This window comes from Lepidochelys kempii, chromosome 4, assembly GCF_965140265.1.
Source record: "Lepidochelys kempii isolate rLepKem1 chromosome 4, rLepKem1.hap2, whole genome shotgun sequence".
NCBI classification, from domain to species: domain Eukaryota; kingdom Metazoa; phylum Chordata; order Testudines; family Cheloniidae; genus Lepidochelys; species Lepidochelys kempii.
The window spans coordinates 78,709,777-78,732,200 of NC_133259.1; the positions used below are offsets into that span (position 1 = coordinate 78,709,777).

The following is a 22,424-nucleotide window of genomic DNA, read 5'->3' on the forward strand; positions in this document are numbered from 1 at the left end:
GACACAGAAGGACACGAAGGCATTGCCCAGGTTCTTTCCCTGGGGGGGTTTCACAAAGGGTCTCGTGTGGTCACGGTGCCGGGACCCGGGGGCCACGCGCTGAACCAGTCCTTGACCCTCCAGCCGGGTATCTTGGGCATGGAGCTTGGACAAGGCCCTCAGCGACGTCATAATCACTCGTGGAACGGGACGGGACGGACGTTCCTATTTATGACGGCGGTGCAAGCGGCCGCTTCCCTAAGCGCTCCCGGCTCCTGGTGGGAGGCCCCGGGGGAGACAATAGACACCAGTTCTGAACCGCAGAGCCCGCTGGGAAGGCAGCGGGTTCCCGCGGCTCCGTTTCTCTCGCGGAGGCCGCACCGGTAGTGAGGTCATAATCGACAGACGGAAGGAAGCGGCGGATTGGCTGAATCCGTTGTTCTTGGCTCCGAGAGCGGTCTCCGCGCGCCCGGTGCAGCGGCTCGAGGCGGGAGCGGGTCAGGGCTCGCCGGGGGCCGGGCTCGCGAGGCGCGTGCAGACGGGAAGCCGGTGCAGTAGCGGCCTCAGGCCGGGGCGAGGCGGGCAGGGCCGCGGGGCCGAGCCGCGAACATGGCGGAGGCCGCGGCCTCGGAGCCGCTGGGCCGGAGCCGGCAGGAGGCGGCCTGGGTGGAGACGCTGCGCGGGGACTGCGAGCCCGAGCACCACTGGCGGCACCGCCGCGAGTTCCTGCTGCGCAACGCGGGGGGCCCGCCGGCCGGGGACAGCGGGGCCCTGCAGCGCCTCGTCTCTCTCTCCATGGTGTGGGCCAACCACGTCTTCCTCGGCTGCCGGTGAGTGGCGTGGGCAGTGGCGGGGGGCTCTGGCAAGGGTCGGGGCGCCCCGTTGGCGGGCTGGCGGGCGCGCGTTTCCCTTGGAGACGCGCCGAGCTCGCTCCCGTTGTCTTCCCCTGCCCAGGTACCCGCTGTCGGTGATGGAAAAGGTGCTGGAAATGGCTGAAGGCATCAAAGTGACCGATGCGCCCGCCCACACGACGAGAGATGAACTGGTTGCCAAGGTGAAGAAAAGAGGCATATCAAGTAGCAATGGTTAGCAGATCATAGCTGTGACAATTCCTAGGAGTCTAGAAAACGATTTTCAAATGTTGAGAACTTGCCTTTGCCCATCTTTAGTAAAGTAATCGCTGACATAACCAGGATTTAAAACCTCCCAGGATAATGTCAGTGCAAACTCTCATTTGTCTGTCTCAGTGTTCAACTTTAAACATGAGAGTACAGTATCTTGCTATTTTAAGCCATAGTGTTGCTGTTTGACTGCATCAAATGCGTCTGAATTACTGAGTTAAAAGTATTCTTTAAATAGGTTTGTTGCAGGCATTTGTGCTCTGCAATTTGTGCTCTGACCTTTCACCCCATTATATTGTGCTCACAGTAAGCTTTTCTAATAGAAATGACCAAATGTGAAGCATATCCACCTTTATACTCATATCGGCTGTAAATGTGTCTAGTTTTAAAGAAATTGCCAAAAGAAAACAGTGCTTTGAAGAGCTTTGTAGTAATAGTAAATAAAATAGAGAGGTGTCCAAATCAAAACCTTGCATTTGAACCCTGGGTCTATGTTTGTATCATAGCACCTAGTTTAGCATATCTCTTTGAGATTGAAATGCCTTGGAATTTCAAGGTAACATTTGGAATCAGATTTCAAACTCTTGAGTTTGTGGGTGTTTAAACTAGTGGTTCTCAACCTTTCCAGACTATTGTACCCCTTTCAGGGAGTCTGATTTGTCTTGCATACCCCAAGTTTCACCTCACTTAAAAACTACTTGCTTACAAAATCAGACCTAAAAATACAAAAGTGTCACAGCCACACTATTACTGAAAAATTGCTTGCTTTCTCATTTTGTCTGTATAAAATTTAGTATGTACTGTCTTTTCTAGTTCTTTTTATGTAGCCTGTTGTAAAACTTGGCAAATATATAGACGAGTTGATATACCCCCTATAAGATTTCTGCCTAGGGGTACGCATACCTCTGGTTGAGAACCACTGGTTTAAATTAATCAGTTTTAGGGCCAGGAGAGATTTTTTTTGGCCTAATCGTTCTAGAAACTTTAAATCAATTGCCAGTAGACAGGGAGCTATGCTTCATAGTTATGGAAGTAAGGACATAACTCTATTTGTGTTTTTTAGAAGGGGTAGAGGAACCTTGCAAGAAACGAGCTGTTGACAAAAGCAGAGATTCTAAGGATGTTGGAAATGATGCTAAGTTGGCAAAGACAGAAGTTTCCAAGGAGACGGAGAGCATGTTGCTGAAGAAAGAGGAAAAAGATGCGGGAAAAGATTCAGAGCGTTCACTGACATCCTCTAGCTCAAACCAAGAAAAGAGCACAGTGCCAGAAACAAAAGCAGCTAATTATGAAACCACTGCCAAGCATAATTCAGCTGTAGCATCTGCTTCATCTGGAACGGAATCAAAAATGAATGATCATTCAAGTATGGAAACCAAACATGAAAAGAAGAGTACATTGCCTGGTGTTCCGCCGCCGGCGGTGGCGCCTACCAAAAGCAGCTCCCTGGCCTGCGCGCCGGCGGTGGCGCCTACCAAAAGCAGCTCCCCGGCCAGCGCGCCGGCGGTGGCGCCTACCAAAAGCAGCTCCCCGGCCAGCGCGCCGGCGGTGGCGCCTACCAAAAGCAGCTCCCCGGCCAGCGCGCCGGCGGTGGCGCCTACCAAAAGCAGCTCCCCGGCCAGCGCGCCGGCGGTGGCGCCTACCAAAAGCAGCTCCCCGGCCAGCGCGCCGGCGGTGGCGCCTGCCAAAAGCAGCTCCCCGGCCAGTGCTCTGCCGGCGGCGGCGGCCGCCAAAGGCAGCTCCCCGGCCAGTGCTCTGCCGGCGGCGGCGGCCGCCAAAGGCAGCTCCCCGGCCAGTGCTCTGCCGGCGGCGGCGGCCGCCAAAGGCAGCTCCCCGGCCAGTGCTCTGCCGGCGGCGGCGGCCGCCAAAGGCAGCTCCCCGGCCAGTGCTCTGCCGGCGGCGGCGGCCGCCAAAGGCAGCTCCCCGGCCAGTGCTCTGCCGGCGGCGGCGGCCGCCAAAGGCAGCTCCCCGGCCAGTGCTCTGCCGGCGGCGGCGGCCGCCAAAGGCAGCTCCCCGGCCAGTGCTCTGCCGGCGGCGGCGGCCGCCAAAGGCAGCTCCCCGGCCAGTGCTCTGCCGGCGGCGGCGGCCGCCAAAGGCAGCTCCCCGGCCAGTGCTCTGCCGGCGGCGGCGGCCGCCAAAGGCAGCTCCCCGGCCAGTGCTCTGCCGGCGGCGGCGGCCGCCAAAGGCAGCTCCCCGGCCAGCGCGCCGCCGCCGGCGGCCGCCAAAGGCAGCTCCCCGGCCAGCTCGCCAGCGGCGGCGGCCGCCAAAGGCAGCTCCCCGGCCAAGGTTCCGGCGCCGGCGGCCGCCAAAGGCAGCTCCCCGGCCAGCGCGCCGCCGGCGGCGGCCGCCAAAGGCAGCTCCCCGGCCAGCGCGCCGCCGGCGGCGGCCGCCAAAGGCAGCTCCCCGGCCAGCGCGCCGCCGGCGGCGGCCGCCAAAGGCAGCTCCCCGGCCAGCGCGCCGCCGGCGGCGGCCGCCAAAGGCAGCTCCCCGGCCAGCGCGCCGCCGGCGGCGGCCGCCAAAGGCAGCTCCCCGGCCAGCGCGCCGCCGGCCACCAAAGGCAGCTCCCCGGCCAGCGCGCCGCCGGCCACCAAAGGCAGCTCCCCGGCCAAGGTTCCGGCGGCGGCGGCCGCCAAAGGCAGCTCCCCGGCCAGCGCGCCGGCGGCGGCGGCGGCCGCCAAAGGCAGCTCCCCGGCCAGCGCGCCGGCGGCGGCGGCGGCCGCCAAAGGCAGCTCCCCGGCCAGCGCGCCGGCGGCGGCGGCGGCCGCCAAAGGCAGCTCCCCGGCCAGCGCGCCGGCGGCGGCGGCGGCCGCCAAAGGCAGCTCCCCGGCCAGCGCGCCGGCGGCGGCGGCGGCCGCCAAAGGCAGCTCCCCGGCCAGCGTTCTACTGGTGGCTTCCAAAAGCAGCTCCCAGGCCAGCGCTCCACCGGTGGCTTCCAAAAGCAGCTCCCAGGCTAGTGAAAATCCTGCTAAAGTGTCATGGAAGCCATTAACAAGTGAAGATGCAAAAGAAAGACAGCCTTTTTTCAATAGACTGTACAAAGCTGTGGCCTGGAAATTGGTTGCTGTTGGAGGTTTTAGTCCCAACGTGAATCATGCAGAACTTCTAAACTCATCCATTCAGTCTGTGAAAGCTACTTTAGATGTAACTTTTGTTCCACTGAAAGAACTTGCAGACTTGCCTCAAAATAAAAGCTCTCATGAAAATATAGTTTGTGAACTGAGGTGCAAGTCTGTTTATTTGGGTACTGGCTGTGGAAAAAGTAAGGAAAATGCCAAAGCTATAGCTTCTAGGGAAGCTTTGAAATTATTTCTCAAGAAGAAAGTTATTGTAAAGATATGTAAAAGAAAGTACAAAGGACGTGAAATTGAAGATTTGGTACTTCTTGATGAAGAGTCAAAACCCTCAAATTTACCCCCAGCTTTAAGAAATCCTCAAGAGATCCTGTAGGACACATAGTAACTAAGGGTTACTTTTGTACTCTGAAAATGTAGGCTTCCAGAAATTTTGTATTTCTCAGTTTTGCAGAACAATTACATTATTGTTCCTTTCACGCGGTAGCAATTGTAAATATCTTCTTATAGATCACAAGAAGTGTGCATTTAAAGGTATGCCTTAATATAGAGCACACTGGCGTGCTGTTTTATTTGCTAAATAGTCTACCTAAGTCTTCTATTTTTAATTAAAGGATTAAGGTACAATTTGATTAAAGTCTAATAATTTTGTAATTCTTACGATTTGGTGGTAGTGTGCTCAGTTGTCTACCATGTCTTTTTAGCTGCATAGGAATATATATGGGACCATAGTACTTGAATGGTTGAAAGTTGTTACATTTCAAGGAAAAGTTTATCTGTTTGAAATTTGTTGCCCATAATGTTCACTATTCCTGTTGAAAAGAGAGAAAATAGTTGGCTGACTATTTTTATGAAAAGTTGTAACATTTTAAAATTAATCCTAAAATAATATGTGATCCTGTTTAACATTATTACAATAGCAAATTGTCAGTAAACAATCAGGGTGATTTAAACCACCAAAACTCTTTAAGCAAATTAAACTTACATTTTGTGAAATACCATTTACACTTCGTTTTTCAGATAAATGTGGATTTCTATATAAGCATATTTTATGACTGCTACTATTAAAAACAATAAACTTCTGGGATGTCCTCACTTTTAATATTTTGTTTTAGCTATTAAATGCTTTGAAAACTGACAATTTTGATAAATGTTAGTAACATCTCTTTTGAAAAAAAATCTTAGACATTAAACTGGGTCAGGAGCATCTGTGAAAATGATCAACAGAGCAGTACTTTTTTTTATATAAAAAGAAAAATGTACACTGTCTTCAGTGTGGATGGGTTTCAAGGTGTAGTTACTGGTGGTTCTTATTGTTTTATTAAGATGCACAAGAGATACTAATGTAAAACTAGAATAACAATATTTTCCAATAAATAATGGAATGTATACTGTTCCCACTCTGCTATCCTCAATTAAATGTGCGGGCAGAGGAAAATGCAGGTGCTTCTGTTCTGTTGAGTGTGTCTTTTGAAACGAGTTTACACATATTTTGAGCCTTATTTTACTCTGTTTACACACTCAGTACTCACAGTGATATCTGGAAGTTTCATACAAAGATCATGGGAAACCATGGCCCTTTAGGTGCAGCAGTCTGGAAAGAATTATATAAATGTGAGGTATAAAAAACTGGATAATAAAAGTAATGGCTGAGAGCATGCTGATCATAGTGTTTTTTCAATGCAGTGAGAGGAGTTTCCCAAATTTAAAATAATGGTAGTTAGGCACTTTTTCTATGTAAAAATGGTGCGATCTTACTCAACAGATCTGTTCTATATTGTCAACATCAAATTCTACAACTGTTAGCACTGTAGAACTAATAAAAGTTGATGAATAGTCTGCATGGTTCTCTTCAGTCCTGTGAATTGACAAAACTGAACTACTTTCAGATTCCTGAATCTCTGATGGTATCATAGAAGGCAGAATACAGCTTGATGGTGAGTTTGCCGCACCAACAGTTGGAAAAACAACTTGTCATTAGATAAAATTTGATAGGTAAGAAAATGTATTGGATGGTTGGTGTAGTGGTTAGGGTACTAGCTTAGTCTACTGGAGACTGGGTTCATTTTCCTGCTCTGCCACGGGCTTGGTGTGTGACCTTGGACAAAGCAGATTTCTAAATACCTTTTGAAGATCTGGATCTTAGTCTCTGTCTCAGTTTCCCATTTGTAAAATGGGGATAATAGTACTTCCCTACTTCAGGGGGTTGTTGTGAGGATAAATACATTAAAGACTGTAAAGCACTCAGATTCCATGGTAACATCTTAAAAGTACCTAAGCTCTAGACACTTGATTGCAATACGTTAAAGTGATGATTCTACAGCTGTTTTGCATAATGAACTAATTGGGGGTAAGGTATGTAGCTTTTGATTTCAACAAGAGTTGTGTGTGCAGTGAAGCTGAAGAAGTGGCCCCAACAAACAAGTGCTTGAATAAGTATTAACCAAAGCAACAATTTCACTCCACTTTTTAAAAGGTTGTGGGGGGTCAGTCAGAATTTCTCCTAACTCGTCATGGAAGGAAATGGTGTTTACTGAACACATCACAGCACTGAGTCAGAAAGTTGTATTTCATTTCCTGCTGTTCTGATGCCTTTGTAAACTCCAGGTCTCCCAGTTTCCTGATCTGCAACATATAATAAGGGTATTGAGCCTTAATTGTTAAGCCCTGTGCAATTCGTAAATAAAAACATACAGGACATGAATGATTAATAATAAAAAAAAACCTTCTATAACCATGGAGTGTATAAAATAGGTGGAGGATCACAAAGTAAAGATCTGTGACTTGTGTGCAGAAATGCAGGAAAGAATATAGTGGGTTAGTTAAATTGCTTTAAGTTAAACTAAATCAAATCAAGGACGCTAATTCAAACTAAGTGTCTACGAGGGAGTTCATACTTTAAAGCCTTGTGTGCACTTAAAACTTGAAGAGCTTTCCCCGATAGTGTACAGCCCCTGTCGTTGGACACACTCAGTTAATAACCAAATTTGTTACTCCCAAGGGAATAGTGTGTACACATTAGCTTGTTTGATTGAACTGGGTATCAGGTCCATACAATAACTGAGCACTGTAATCTATAGTGAAAACAAATACAGGTTTATTAACAAAAGTTAACTTGGTGAGCAAGGGTGATAAGAACCACGGGTTACAAATAAAACAAAAGTATAATGCTTTCTAGAGCCTAAAACAACAGACTGTATTCCTTGTCTAAAGCAGTCTCATCACACCTAACTAAGGGCGTGGCTATACTTGCAGATGTAGAGCGCTTTGAGTTAAACCTACCTTCGGAGAGCGCAGTAGGGAAAGCGCTGGCGTCTGTCCGCACTGACAGCTGCAAGCGCACTGGCGTGGCCACATTTGCAGCACTTGCAGCAGCATTGGGAGCGGTGCATTATGTGCAGCTATCCCACAGAGCACCTCTTCCCATTCTGGCGCTGTGGCTTGTGGGAAAGCGGCGGGGGGGCGGGCCATTCTGGGTCCTGTCCCAACGCCCCGTGATGCATCGGTTCACATCCCTGCAACCCCTGTGCTTCTGTCCACATTTGGCACCACCTTTCAACATTTTTTGTACTGCGTGCTCTGTCTTCCCTTTCAGTCTGCGGGTATGGAGTATGCGTCACGTTTGGCAGTCGAGTTATTCCTTATGATCCAAAGTGACAGTGACGGCTCTCAGAGTAACAGCCGTGTTAGTCTGTTTTCGCAAAAAGAAAAGGAGTACTTGTGGCACCTTAGAGGCTAACCAATTTATTTGAGCATGAGCTTTCGTGAGCTACAGCTCACTTCATCAGATGCATACCGTGGAAACTGCAGCAGACTTTATATACACACAGAGAATATGACAATATCAACTTGAGTAACGCATATGGCACGAGTTTGCTTGTGGCATTCACGGACATGCTCACCACCGTGGAACGCTGCTTTTGGGCTCGGGAAACAAGCACTGAAGTGGTGGGATCACATGAAAGTCTGGGATGACGAGCAGTGACTGCAGAACTTTCGGATGAGAAAAGCCACTTTCATGGGACTGTGAGGAGCTCACCCCACCCTGCGGCACAAGGACATGAGATTGAGAGCTGCCATGACAGTGGAGAAGCGGGTGGCTGTTGCAGTCTGGAAGCTGGCAACTCCAGACAGCTACCGATCGGTCGCTAACCAGTTTGGAGTGGGGAAGTCGACTGATGGAATTGTGTTGATGCAAGTTTGCAGGGCCATTAATCGCATCCTGCTCGGAAGAATCGTGACTCTGTGGAACGTGCATGACATGGATGGCTTTGCACAAATGGGTTTTCCTAACTGCGGAGGGGTGATAGATGGCACACACATTCCAATTCTGGCACCAGCCCACCTAGCCTCCAAGTATGTTAATCAGAAGGGGTATTTCTCTATGGTTCTCCAGGTGCTTGTGGATCACTGTGGGCATTTCATTGACATTAACACAGGCTGGCCCGGAAAGGTGCATGATGCACCCATCTTTCGGAACACTGCAGGAAGCTGCAAGCCGGGACTTTTTTTCCAGACCAGAAGATCACCGTAGGGGAAATTGAAATGCCCATTGTGATCCTTGGAGGACCCCGCTTACCGTTTAATGCTGTGGCTCATGAAACCCTACACAGGGAGCCGTGACAGCAGCAAGGAGCGGTTCAACAACAGGCTGAGCCGGTGCAGAATGACTGTGGAGTGTGTGTTTGGCTGTTTAAAGGGCCACTGGCGCTCTCTGTATGGGAAGCTGAACCTGGCTGATGACAGCATCCCCGTGGTTATATTCATGTGCTATACCCTCCATAACATATGTGAAGGGAAGGGTGAACAATTCGCTCAGGCATGGAACTTGGAGGTTCAACACCTGGAGGCTGAATTTGAACAGCCAGAGAGCAGGGCTATTAGAGGGGCCCAGCATGGGGCTGCAAGGATTAGGGATGCCTTGAGGGAGCAATTTGAGGCTGAAAGCCACCAGTAATGTCTGGTGCCCTGCGCGGAGTGAAGTGCAGTGGTTCCAATGTTAGTAGGAATCTGTTTGCTATGCTGACTTGTAGTGCTTGTTTCTTTCCTGGGCTAAGGTATCTTTTACTTTATGCAATAATAAAGAATGTTTTCAAAGCTAAAAAATCCATTTATTGGAAAGAAAATTCATTTATTGAAAAGAAACACAACTGCTTGGGAAACACAAAGGGCAAGGGGGTGGGGTGGGGAATGGTACAATCACAGATTTGCTTATGTCCTGTTGTTATACTCAACCTTCCTGGCTGAAGTGCTGTGCATTGAGTGCTGCACTTCAGGATGGCTGTACTGCATAGTGATGAGGGTTGAGTGCAGTGGGTAATGGTTGAAGTTTTAAGGGCTGGGTGGTGAAGCTACCTGTGTTGGAGGCAGCTGGTGGCGGTAAGAACCCGGATGTTGGGGAAAGTGGGTTGGAAGTGACATGGGGGCACAAGAGAAAGAGTTTTGGGACAAGGGCTGCGGGGGTAGCGGCGGTAATGCTCTGCCTTCATGGCTACGAGCACCTGGATAGAGTCTGCTTGGCTCTCTGTTATGCTTATCAGCCGATCCGTGCTTTGCTGCTGGAGAACCGTGCTTTTGTGCCGGTGCTCCTCATTCTGCTGGCAGATCCTCCTTTCGCTGTCCCGCCACTCCTGCACTTTCTGATTTTCACTACTTGAATGCTACATTACTTCACGCAACATGTCTTCCTTGCTTCTACGTGGCCTCTTTCTGATTCTTTGGAGTCTTTCGGCCGGTGATAACATGGACGGCTGAGATCTCAAGGTTGCATCTGTAAAGGCAAAATGCAACACTGAACAGAAGCACCATTGTTCACACCAGACAGAGCAATAAATCCCCCATACTTTAGGGCAAGCACAGTCTACACAATAGCATAATTTTCCTGTCCCAAAGCGAGCTCATATAACCCACAGGAGCCCCAAAATGGTGAGTAAGCACAGGGTCAAGCGTGCCTGATCGTTTCACGGCTGTACTGTCCTCTGGATTTCTGTCCCTTGGGGAGAGCCAACAGCTGCAGGGGGCCCCTATACTGAACACTGTCTCCACATTTTCCACAGGAGTTCGTCCTGGAAGATACCTCGCTGCTGAGGGTGACCTGGGAAGCAAGGGAGGGTCTTCTACAATGTGGCTTCCGCCCTGGCCCATATGCAGCTTGCCTGTGTGCAGCAATGGTCCTCCCGCCCCTCATGGCACAGTGGTGTGGACAAGTTATCCTTACTGGGACAAGGACCACAGTGGCTCTCCCGAGAAACCTGCACAAGCGCATTGCCCAAGTTCTGGATGAGACCTTTGAAGAGATCACTGAGGCCAATTACTGGGATGTGAGAGAGCACATCAATGCCCTATTCTGCATCTAGGCATGCATGCAGCCCTAACCCTCACCCCAAGAGCCCACACTGAATAACTTCCTTCCCAAAGTAAAAGCCGCTTATTGGGAACCTCCTCTGGTGTTTGTCCTTCCCCTAAGTACTGGCTGCTGCAGCTGGCTACCTTCCTCCTGGCTTGAGAACAGCTCCTGGCTGCATGCATCTAGGGATTCCCGGGTGTCTTCCTCCGCCTCAGCATCCTCGCTCCCGCTTTCCTCCTCTTCCTCCTCCTCCAGCTTTGTTTAACTGGGCTCTGAAGTGTCCATGGTGGTACTCAGAGTGGAGGTGGGGTCGCCCCCACGTATTATGTCCAGCTCTTTGTAGAAATGGCAGATTGCGGGGGCAGCTGTTTGCCTCGCGGGCTTTGCAGTAGACATTCCGCAGCTCTTCACTTTAACCCTGCACTACACGGGTCCCTTGCTATCTGCCCGAAGGTATTGTAATTCCTACAGCTGGAGCGCAACTGGGACTGGACAGCTTCCTCCCCACAAACACTGATGAGGTCCAGCACCTTGCCATTGCTCCATACTGGGGCTTGCCTGGCATGTAGAGGCATGGTCACCTGGAAAGATTCGCTGAGAGCACTCCACAGCTGGCTGAGCAAACAGGAAGGGGATTTTCAAAATTCCCAGAGAATTTAAAGGGCGGGTCTGACGGTTGGTCACCTGAGGGCAAGGCAGTAGAGTTCAAAGTGATGACCAGAGTGGCTAGAACAAGCATTGTGGGACACTTCTGGAGGTCAATCAGAGCGCACTAAGAGACCAGGGTGTCCACACCGGCACTGCAGCGCTCAAGCAGGGGTGCACAAAAAGGTGGAGTATCAGGAGTGGTCTAGCCGCAGAGTCAGAGTGCTCCGTGTGCCTTGCCAGTGTGGATGGGTAGTGAGCTAGTGCGCCCAGGGCTCCTTTAATGCGCTCTAACTCGCAAGTGTAGCCAAGCCCTAAGTCTTTTGTGAAGCATTTCAATGCAGGATCATTGAGAACCTGTTTTCATGAATGTTACTGCACTACCTGATTAACACTTCAAGTGCAGGATAAACAATGTGTCCTTTTGCCTTTATACCCCAAAGTTCATTGTCTTTGCACCCCAGAGATGACATCTCCCTGTGGTTTAGTCTCTGGTGTCTTTCCATCCCATTTATGCGATAATGGCTTACAATGCTTAATTTACATTTCACAGATCCACATCTTATTTCCTTTCTGGAAGAAATCTTTTCATCTGTCCCTGGTTACAGACTTTAAAACATAATTCTAGTAAGTCACATAATCACCAGTACATACATTTCACAGAACATTAATGACCTGTGTGATCCCAGCTTCCATTTGATACCTTACAAGACACTATTTATGGATTAATACTATTGAAAGAAATGTGTTCGGTGTAGTGAGTTTGTCAGGCCTGTTAAGAATTGCTGATACAGAGTAGTGAAGCCTTTGCCAGCTGGCACCAACGGTTGCGTCACACTTACGTAGCTCAATCTAACTAAGACTAAGGAAACCAGACTCCAACATGAAGTTGTAAAGTTCATTGGCTGACTAGTGAGGCAGTGCTGATAAAAAGGATCTGGACTTGATGGCTTCAAACCCTAACATTAGACCTTTGTTTTTAAATAGTAGTTTTGAGTTAAATTTGTCACAATCTATTCTTATGTGCTTGTAGCATGTGGCTTCAAGCTTTTCTACAATATCACAAATGGGAAATGACTGCCTCTGCAGGACTGGTCTAGATAATACTTAGTCCTGCCATGAGTGCAGGGGACTGTACTAGATGACCTCTCAAGGGTCCCTTCCAGTCCTATGATTCTATGAAATGTGTGATGTTATGTTTAGGTAGGTGGCTCAATTGAACATCACAAATTTAAGTCTTAGGCTATGTCTCTAGTGCAGAAGGTGTGTACTGAGCAGACAGTAGCTTATCTGGAAAACAGCATCTACAAGGAACGACTGGCTCTACCTCAACTAGAGGTGTAACATGCAGCAATGCAAACTTGAAGAGCACTGCATATAATTTGTTGTGCCAGGAATGTTTTAGTATTGCAACTGCAGTGTGTGGCCATGATGGCTTGAATCTAGAGCTAAGCAGCTCCTGTCTCGTGCCCACTGAAGCTTACCACATAGTGACAACCAGCAGGAAGGGTAACCCCTATAATATGGATGGACAGGACTGTGTAGTAACTAATTGCAAGGAATTTATAAATGGAGGCCTCCTTTGTAATGTCATTATTCCATATTTTTGTTTTACTCCTCATGTTCATAGCACTGTGGGACACACTGTAATAATGCCTATTCCAGTTTTCAAAATGAATCTATGATAGGAAGTGAGGCCCAATAACAGGATGAAGTTGAAACTTACCTATCAGTTTCTAACGGGCATATTGATCCACTCACTTTAAATTTAAAATTATTACTAGACAGAAAAGACACATTATTCAGATTAGCAATGATATGCACAAGGCAGAACAAGCCTTAAATGACCTTATCCATAATGGGGAATCTTGAAATACTGATTTCCCACACTTTGCTTGTGTTATAAGGTGTATTAGTTTTAGTTGTGTTAATTATGTGTTGTCACGCAGTTTGGTAAAACAAGTTACATATAAAGGCCCTCACCACTGTTTTACATATTAATTTAGCAAAGGTATTGCCTTAACTATAACAATTATCAAGGCAACAAGCAAGGATATGTTGACCAATATATGGTGGCTAACATGCATCTATCTATCTATCATATTAATATGCCCACACCTTATATATCTATTCATATGCAGTAAGTACAAACAGCATTAAACACAAATATTATAGCAGTTATATAGGTTAAATTGACCTATATCTTTACTACTATCCAGTTCACTTATGCTGAGTATCCCATAACACCTTGCTTTAGCTGAAGTAGATCAGAAAAATGTCAGAATCAGGAAATATGATGATTTTACCAAAGCAACAGGCAGGGAGTTATTCTCACAGGCCTGTACTGGAATGTCCCAAAGGAAGAGGACAAAACATATGATTGTTCTACCGTAGTACAGACCTAGCAGGTGCCTTCACACTCCGTAGTACCTAGAACGCATCTATTCAGAACAAAGAGATAAGGTGTACACCATGGTACCCAAAAACCAAAGTAGAAAGATGACTGGTTAAATCTAATTTTGGAAGATGCACATAGTATCTTTCACTTGTAAACGGGGTACAAGAAGATAACTTTAGGGGTATAGCTCTGGGTGCACACCTTTTGAGTAAAGCAAATGTATAGGGCCCTACCAAATTCATGGCCATGAACAATGCGTCACGGACCGTGAAATCTGGTCTTCCCCCGTGAAATCTGGTCTTTTGTGTGCTTTTAACCTATGTTATACAGATTTCACAGGGGAGACCAGCATTTCTCAAATTGGGGGTCCTGACCCAAAAGGGAGTTGCAGGGGGGGGTCACAAGGTTATTTTAGGGGAAGTCACAATGTTGCTACCCTTACTTCTGCACTGCCTTCAGATCTGGGTCGCTGGAGAGCGGCGGCTGTTAGCTAGTCACCCTGTTCTGAATGCCATGCCCCTCTAGTAGAAGAGCAGAAGTAAGGTTGGCAATACCATACCATGCCACCATTACTTTTGCGCTGCTGCCTTCAGAACTGGGCAGCCGGAGAGTAGCGGCTGTTGACTGAGGGGCCAACTCTGCAGGCAGCAACACAGAAGTAAGGGAGGCAATACCATACCATACCATCCTTACTTCTGTGCTGCTGCTGGTGGCGGCACTGCCTTCAGAGCTGGGCTCCCAGCCAGCAGCCACTAATCTCCAGCTGGCCAGCTCTGAAGACAGTGCCACTGCCATCAGCGGTGTAAAAGTAAGGATAGCAGTACCGCAGCCCCCTCTACAATAACCTTCCCCCCCCAACTGCTTTATGGGTCAGGACACCTAAAATTACAACACTGTGAAATTTCAGATTTAAATAGCTGAAATCATTAAAATTATTATTTTAAAAATCCTATGATCATGTGGACCGTGAGTTTGTTAGAGCCCTATGAATATAACAACACTGCACGAGATGGCTTCCCAGAAACTGGTATCACATAGAACCTGTACTACACTATTACTGACATATAATAATAAACCTGACTGACATTGGTTATTTGGTCTCTTACGTTTATTTCATAATCGACGAAAGTGTGATCATGCAATTGACTATACCATTTACCAATACACCCCAGTGGGTGACATCTCTCTGGAGATGTTTGCACTCCTTAATCACCCTCCACTATTTTTAGTTCCTGGAGGAGCTGTGGTAACCCATCTCCGCCATGAAGCAGAACACAATCATATATAAACCATTCATAAATTTAGTGGTCCCCAAAGATACTGCATGGGATATCAATATCTGTCATAGTGCCCAGATATCACATCAGATAATATACTGATGCTAGAGAATTGTACATATTTTAGCTTTTCAGGCCAAAGTCACTGCATGTACCAGGGGCTCCCTGCATTCATCCATTCCCCCTCAAAAATTCCCGGGGTGTCACCATCCATTCCCTTTATTTCATGTACTCTCTAGAACTCCACTTCCTCACCTCATGCCAGGGGCCCTGTGTCCCCTATTCCCCCACTCCCTCCATAACAAAATCCCCCATTTTCCTTCTATCCATGCTAAGGCTGTGTGAACCTTCCTACTACCACCATTCCTCTTCCCTTTCTTCCCATGCTTCCTCCCCTGTACCCTCCTTTTTCCCCTTCCACAAAGGCGAGGGTCCCCTTTTCTCCTCCCCACTCCGCCCCAGCAGAGGTTCTGTGTGTATCCCCCCAACCCCCTATGCCAGGGGCTCTGTGTGCCCTCATTCCCCTTCTCCCCATCCCAGGTGCTCCCATTCTGCCTCACATGACAGGAGCTCTGTGTGCCCTTCCCCACCCCACCCCACCAGGATTCCCCATTCTCTGACTTACACGGCTGGCACATGATGGCACATATCACATTGGTAAATGTGCAGGTGAATGAGCCCCTGATGGTGTGGCTGATGTGATGTGATCATAGGACCTATCCAGATCAGCCACACCATCAGGGGCTCGTTCACCTGCACATCTATCAATGTGATATATGCCATCATGTGCCAGCAATGCCCCTCTGCCATGTACATTGGCCAAACCGGACAGTCTCTACACAAAAGAATAAATGGACACAAATCTGACATCAGGAATTATAACATTCAAAAACCAGTAGGAGAACACTTCAATCTCCCTGGACGCTCAATAACAGACTTAAAAGTGGCAATTCTTCAATAAAATAACTTCAAAAACAGACTCCAACGAGAAACTGCATAATTGGAATTAATTTGCAAACTGGACACCATCAAATTAGGCCTGAATAAAGACTGGGAGTGGATGGGTCACTACAAAAACTAATTTCCCCCTGCTGATACTCACACCTTCTTGTCAACTGTTTAAAATGGGCCACCTTGTTTACACTGGCCTCATTCGCACTACAAAAGTGATTTCCACCCCTTCTTGTCAACCGTTGAGAATATCACACTTCCACCTTAACTGAATTGGATCCTTAGCACTGACCCCCCACTTGGTAAGGCAACTCCCATCTTTTCATAGGTCGTGTATTTATACCTCCCTACTGTATGTTCCACTCATGCATCTGATGAAGTGGGTTTTAGCCCACAAAAGCTTATGCCCGAATAAATTTGTTAGTCAGTGGCCCAAGGCAGATGCAGCTGGGCCCTCTGGGCACCCACGTTTGAAGGAGGGAAGCGTGAAACATAGAATCATAGGTTTCAGAGTAGCAGCCATGTTAGTCTGTATCCGCAAAAAGAACAGAAGTACTTGTGGTACCTTAGAGACTAACAAATTAATCTGCGCATAAGCGTTTGTGGGCTACAGCCCACTTTGTCGGATGCATAGAATGGAACATATAGTAAGAAGATATATATATATACATACAGAGAATATGAAAAGGTGGAGTAAGAGGCTAATTAATTAAGATGAGCTATTATCAGCAGGAGAAAAAAACTTTTGTAGTGATAATCAAGATGGCCCATTTAGACAGTTGACAAGAAGGTGTGAGGATACTTAACATAGGGAAATAGATTCAATATGTGTAATGACCCAGCCACTGCCAGTCTCTATTCAAACCCAAGTTAATATTATCTAGTTTGCATATTAATTCAAGCTCAGCAGTTTCTCATTGGAGTCTGTTTTTGAAGCTTTTCTGTTGCAAAATTGCCACCCTTAAATCTGTTACTGAGTGGCCAGAGAGGTTAGTGTTCTCCTCCCGGTTTTTGAATGTTATGATTCCTGATGTCAGATTTGTGTCCATTTATTCTTTTGCATAGAGACTGTCCGGTTTGGCCAATGTACATGGCAGAGGGGCATTGCTGACACATGATGGCATAGATCACATTGGAGATGTGCAGGTGAATGAGCCCCTGATGCTGTGGCTAATGTGATTAGGTCCTATGATGGTGTCACTTGAATAAATATGTGGACAGAGTTGGCATCCGGCTTTGTTGCAAGGATAGGTTCCTGGGTTAGTGTTTTTGTTGTGTGGTGTGTGGTTGCTGGAGAGTATTTGCTTCAGGTTGGGGGGCTATCTGTAAGTGAGGTCTGGTCTGTCTCCCAAGATCTGTGAGAGTGAGGGATCATTTTTCAGGATAGGTTGTAGAACTTTGATGACGTACTGGAGAGGTTTTAGTTGGGGGCTGAAGGTGACAGCTAGTGGCATTCTGTTATTTTCTTTGTTGGGCCTGTCCTGTAGTAGGTAACTTCTGGGTACTCTTCTGGCTCTGTCAATCTGTTTTTTCACTTCAGCAGGTGGGTATTGTAGTTTTAAGAATGCTTGATAGAGATCTTTTAGGTGTTTGTCTCTGTCTGAGGGATTGGAGCAAATGCGATTGTATCTTAGAGCTTGGCTGTAGACAATAGATCGTGTGGTGTGTCCTGGATGGAAGCTGGAGGCATGTAGGTAAGTATAGCGGTCAGTAGGTTTCCGGTATAGGGTGGTGTTTATGTGACCATAGCTTATTAGCATAGTAGTGTCCAGGAAATGGACTGCTTGTGTGGATTGGTCTAGGCTGAGGTTGATGGTGGGATGGAAATTGTTGAAATCATGGTGGAATTCCTCAAAGGCTTCTTTTCCTTGGATCTAGACAATGAAGATATTATCAATGTAGCACAAGTAGAGTACGGGCGTTAGGGGATGAGAGGTAAGGAAGTGTTGTTCTAAGTGAGCCATAAAAATGTTGGCATACTGTGGGGCCATGCCCATAGCAGTGCCGCTGACTTGAAGGTATATATTGTCCCCAAATGTGAAATAGTTGTGGGTGAGGACAAAGTCACAAAGGTCAGCCACCAGGTTTGCCGTGACATGATTGGGGATACTGTTCCTGATAGCCTGTAGTCTCTCTTTGTGTGGAATGTTGGTGCAGAGGTCTTCTACATCCACAGGTTTCAGAGTAGCAGCCGTGTTAGTCTGTATCCGCAAAAACAAAAGGAGGACTTGTGGCACCTTAGAGACTAACAAATTTATTTGAGCATAAGCTTTCGTGAGCTACAGCTCACTTTATCGGATGCATTCAGTAGAAAATACTACATCCATAGTGGCCAGAATGGTGTTTTCTGGAAGATCACCAGTGGATTGTAGTTTCCTCAGGAAGTCAGTGGTGTCTCGAAGGTAGCTGGGAGTGTAGGGCCTAAGGAGGGAGTCTACATAGCCAGACAATGCTGCTGTCAGGGTGCCAATGCCTGAGATGATGGGGTGTCCAGGATTTCCAGGTTTATGGGTCTTGGGTAGCAAACAGAATACCCCTGCTCGGGGTCCTACACATGTGGTCAGAAGGGACCATTATGATCACCTCCTCTGACCTCCTGCACAACGTTATGGTCCCTGCAGAAGAAGGATTATGAGTGATGTATTGGAGAAAGAAGGCAGAGGGTCTGACGACCAGGGACAGCTAGGACAGGACACCTGCATTGCTACCAAAGCTTCTGCACGCCATAGCGCCCAGCATCCCCCAGCTGAGCAGAATTAGGAAGCTGTGCTGCAGCCCCCACCCTGCTGACGTAACTCCACCGTACTGAGACACCAAAAAACGTCCCGTCCCCGCCCCTCCATTGCAGACTGTACTCTGCTGCAGCTCCGCCCCATTGGGAAGGGAGGGGGCCACGGCGACGTTAATCTGCATAATATATTCATACGTGATGTGCGCAACAAGCTCTGAGGTAAATGTTCGTCTGTAGCGGGGGCAGTTGCTTTTCGTTTAAGCAGGGCGCGGAGTATGTGGAGCCCCGCTCTCTGTGTGGGTCTCTGGGGGGTGTACGATAAACCATCTCCCTGTGTGGGGTTGTGGCCCGTTGCCGCGCTGGTCACTGTGAGTGCAAAGTAATGGGACATGCAGGGCGATATAAGGGCGCCCGCAGCACGTCGTTAACAGGGCGTTCTGAAGACCTGCTCTCTAGGCCACATGCGGAGGACACGGTTCCTCTAGGGCTCCCGAGCCCGCCTAGGGGAAAGTCCCCGGACCCCGGGCAGAGAGTGCCGCGCGCTCCGCAGCGTGCAGTGACCCGCCTCGCAGGCTCACGTTCTCCCCGCCGAGAAGCCCCCCGGGCTGAGCGGGTGGGCGCGGGATGGGCTGCCCGTCACTCCCACAGGAACGCAGGTAGTGCGCAGGCGTGTTCCCCTCCTGGGGGCTCCCGCTGCTGCACCAACAGAACGGGGCTCATTCTCAGAGCGCCCTGCCTTTTGCCAGCGCCCCTCCCGGGCACAAGCCGCGAGCGCCCCGCGACACCGTAAACGTGCAAATCCGCTGAGAGAGCAACTCAACCTAACTATAGTAGGTGACTGCAACAAGAGTAGGTTCTGCACGAAGAAGACAGGTTATCTGTCGCAACTTTTTTGACACACACTGAAGTGCAGCACCACTAGTGATAGCAATAGCGAAAGTTTAGTGTAAAGAGAACTTGGGTGTTTTTATCGGGGCCAGATGACACAGTGGTGAAAACTCCATAGGCTTTCTAGTAATTTGAACGACACGGGATTTGAACAAGGTATTAGGCTGATCTAGTATCAGAGGGGTAGCTTCAAGGTATTAGGTTGATCTAGGTTTTATCTTTAATTATAAACTGTTTTTTTTCTTTAAACTTGTTTATTTAATGGCTTTCTTTACCTTACACTACTAACAAGTAACTGAACTGCTCCTTTTCTCTGTGCCAAACGTCAATGCTGTCCAAATTCTCTGGGGTAGCATTCAGAATGTGGGAAGAAAAGTGGTGATACTGATACATCCACAAAATAAGTTCGACCCATGTGAATCTCCAAAAGGAGACACCACTCACAATTAATTGTATAGGTGTTCAAAAGATGATAGGTTTCAGAGTAGCAGCCGTGTTAGTCTGTATTCGCAAAAAGAAAAGGAGGACTTGTGGCACCTTAGAGACTAACCAATTTATTTGAGCATGAGCTTTCGTGAAGTGAGCTGTAGCTCACGAAAGCTCATGCTCAAATAAATTGGTTAGTCTCTAAGGTGCCACAAGTACTCCTTTTCTTTTTGCAAAAGATGATAGTGTTGCTACTTGATTCCCCTTTGGTGGGGCTTCTGTATGCTCAGGGGCCCTGCCAGACTTCTTGGACTGGGGTCCTTCCTGATAGGGGAAAAACAAAAGCTAGTGAATCTCCCAAACATCACCTAGCCCCAAAATGATACTTTACACCCCGTAAATTATGCAGATATGTGATCTGTCCTCTTCTAGCTTACACTGCCTTACACCAGGGATAAAATAGTTAACAATGTTAACACTTAGATGATTATCATGACTTACCAAGATTAAAAAAAGGAATGGATATTTATATGGATATCGATATAACCAGAATATCCAGAGTTATAGTTAATTATGACAAATTCTGGAAGGGATATTAAACCTGTGCATTAGGACTTAAATCAGTCTATTAACTATTGTAGTATGAGACCCAAGGAGGGCAGACTACTTCTACTTCTGCCTACTATAGGTTTTTACACATTGCTCTTAAGCATCTGGTATTTGCAACTGTCCAGGATACTGGACCAGATGGACCTTGGGTCTGATCTAGTATTGCAATTTCCGTGTTCCTATCATGGGACATCTGCCTTAGTTTCTCACTGAGATGAATAGGACAGTTCAGATCTCTAAAAGCTGTTGTTCCAGGCTCTCTGCTGACTCATCTCTGCACTGAGAGATTTGCATTCTGAGGTTTTTCACTTCAACCATAACAGATAGAGATTTTCTTTAAAAAAATTAAGAAACAAGCTGACATTCTGAAGGACAAGATAATATCTTCAGATAATTGCTGGCTGTTCCTGAGCCTTGGTCTGGGGCCTCTCTGAGATGGAGCTTGTTGAGCTTCTAAACCAATAGTATATGTAGCAGACATTTATATTACAATCCGGAAACTCATCCACCATTTTATACTGTTTCTTTCTTTACCTCTTTTCTCCTCTGATTTGTCATACTGAACAGCCATATGTTAGTGTAGCTATGTTAAATGAATCAAATAACAAAATTCTGTCAAAGAACCATTCATAAAGAAAGCACTGAGGGATGGCATGGATCTGTGAAGTTATTTTGGGAGAAACTGTAAAGAAAACTCAGTATTTAGATGGCTTTGTTATTTGCTGCTACTACAGAAGAGGTGTTCCCATTTTCCCAAGTTTTTCCTTGAAAGTATTCTAGTCATTTAAAATTGTTTTAATATTTCATGTAATATTTTGTAATCTGGTGTCAGATTGTATAGATTTATCTAGAAAAAAATATTATTCCCCTTCCTTGTAGGAATAAAAGACAGAATTGACTGAAGACCTATGGTGACATTAGGAATATGAAGAGTATATTCTGAAAAAAGAAAAGGAGTACTTGTGGCACCTTAGAGACTAACCAATTTATTTGAGCATAAGCTTTCGTGAGCTACAGCTCACTTCATCGGCTGCTCAAATAAACTGGTTAGTCTCTAAGGTGCCACAAGTCCTCCTTTTCTTTTTGCGAATACAGACTAACACGGCTGCTACTCTGAAACCTGTCAGTATATTCTGAGTGATCTAGGATTATGAATAACGTACTGCTTGCACATGACTAATCAGACACACTCAGTTCTACCTGCATTTAAGATAACTCCATGTTTGAAAATAACTGCTACCTGGTAATATTTTCAACGTTTATAAAAATCAGTGAGAGAGGAGTGGAAATATTATACTGAGTGCTGTTGCAGATAGATGACATGAAAATGGTGTGTGAAGATTTGCAGGTACCACATACAATTGTCTATAAATAAGGCCAATACATAGCTGACTTTCAATGAGTCCAGTTAAATATTTGTCCCCCACCAGCAATGTTCCTGTTACAGAAAATGTATTTTCAGCTCTGACATCTGAAACTAGAGCCTTTTAAAGAATTGGAGTACTTGTGGCACCTTAGAGACTAACAAATTTATTTGAGCATAAGCTGTAGCTCACAAAAGCTTATGCTCAAATAAATTTGTTAGTCTCTAAGGTGCCACAAGTCCTCCTTTTCTTTTTGTGGATACAGACTAACACGGCTGTTACTCTGAAACCTTTTAAAGAATTGCCACTTGCAGTTGACTGAGTGTGGCTCTAGTAGGCTGTGCTCAAATAGGCTGCAAAGTTACTTAGTGTGCTGTTATCTTAGATGAGCTCACTTTGAACAAAAATATTTGTTACATAAGAAGAATTACAGATTTAACCACCCTCTCCCACTTTTCTAACTCTTCTTGTGTTTTTAACATTAATTGTGTTTTAAGAGATGTAATGATGCTGAGTAACTCAGTGAGGTGTTTCCAATATTTTAATAATCTTCTGCAAAAAAATTCCTTCCTTGATCTGTGGGGAATATCATGCCTTGGATTAATATGTTTGGGTAAA

General features: G+C 47.0%; 1 protein-coding gene across 6 annotated transcripts in view; it reads left to right on the top strand.

Moving 5' to 3' along the window:
• The first annotated feature begins 233 nt into the window (after window positions 1-233).
• The window catches only part of CDKN2AIP (CDKN2A interacting protein), a 40,343-nt gene continuing 18,152 nt past the window's right edge, over window positions 234-22,424 (top strand). For 2 of the 6 annotated variants that reach the window (XM_073341753.1, XM_073341752.1), the window contains exons 1-3: window positions 253-809; window positions 934-1,033; window positions 6,061-6,108. In XM_073341753.1, the coding sequence (XP_073197854.1) occupies window positions 589-809; window positions 934-1,033; window positions 6,061-6,087 (348 nt within the window). In that variant the 5' untranslated portion in view covers window positions 253-588 and the 3' untranslated portion in view covers window positions 6,088-6,108. Of the gene's footprint in view, window positions 810-933; window positions 1,065-2,163; window positions 5,274-6,060; window positions 6,109-22,424 lie in introns of those variants that run through there. The other 4 variants (XM_073341749.1, XM_073341748.1, XM_073341751.1 and 1 more) reach the window with 4 other exon arrangements.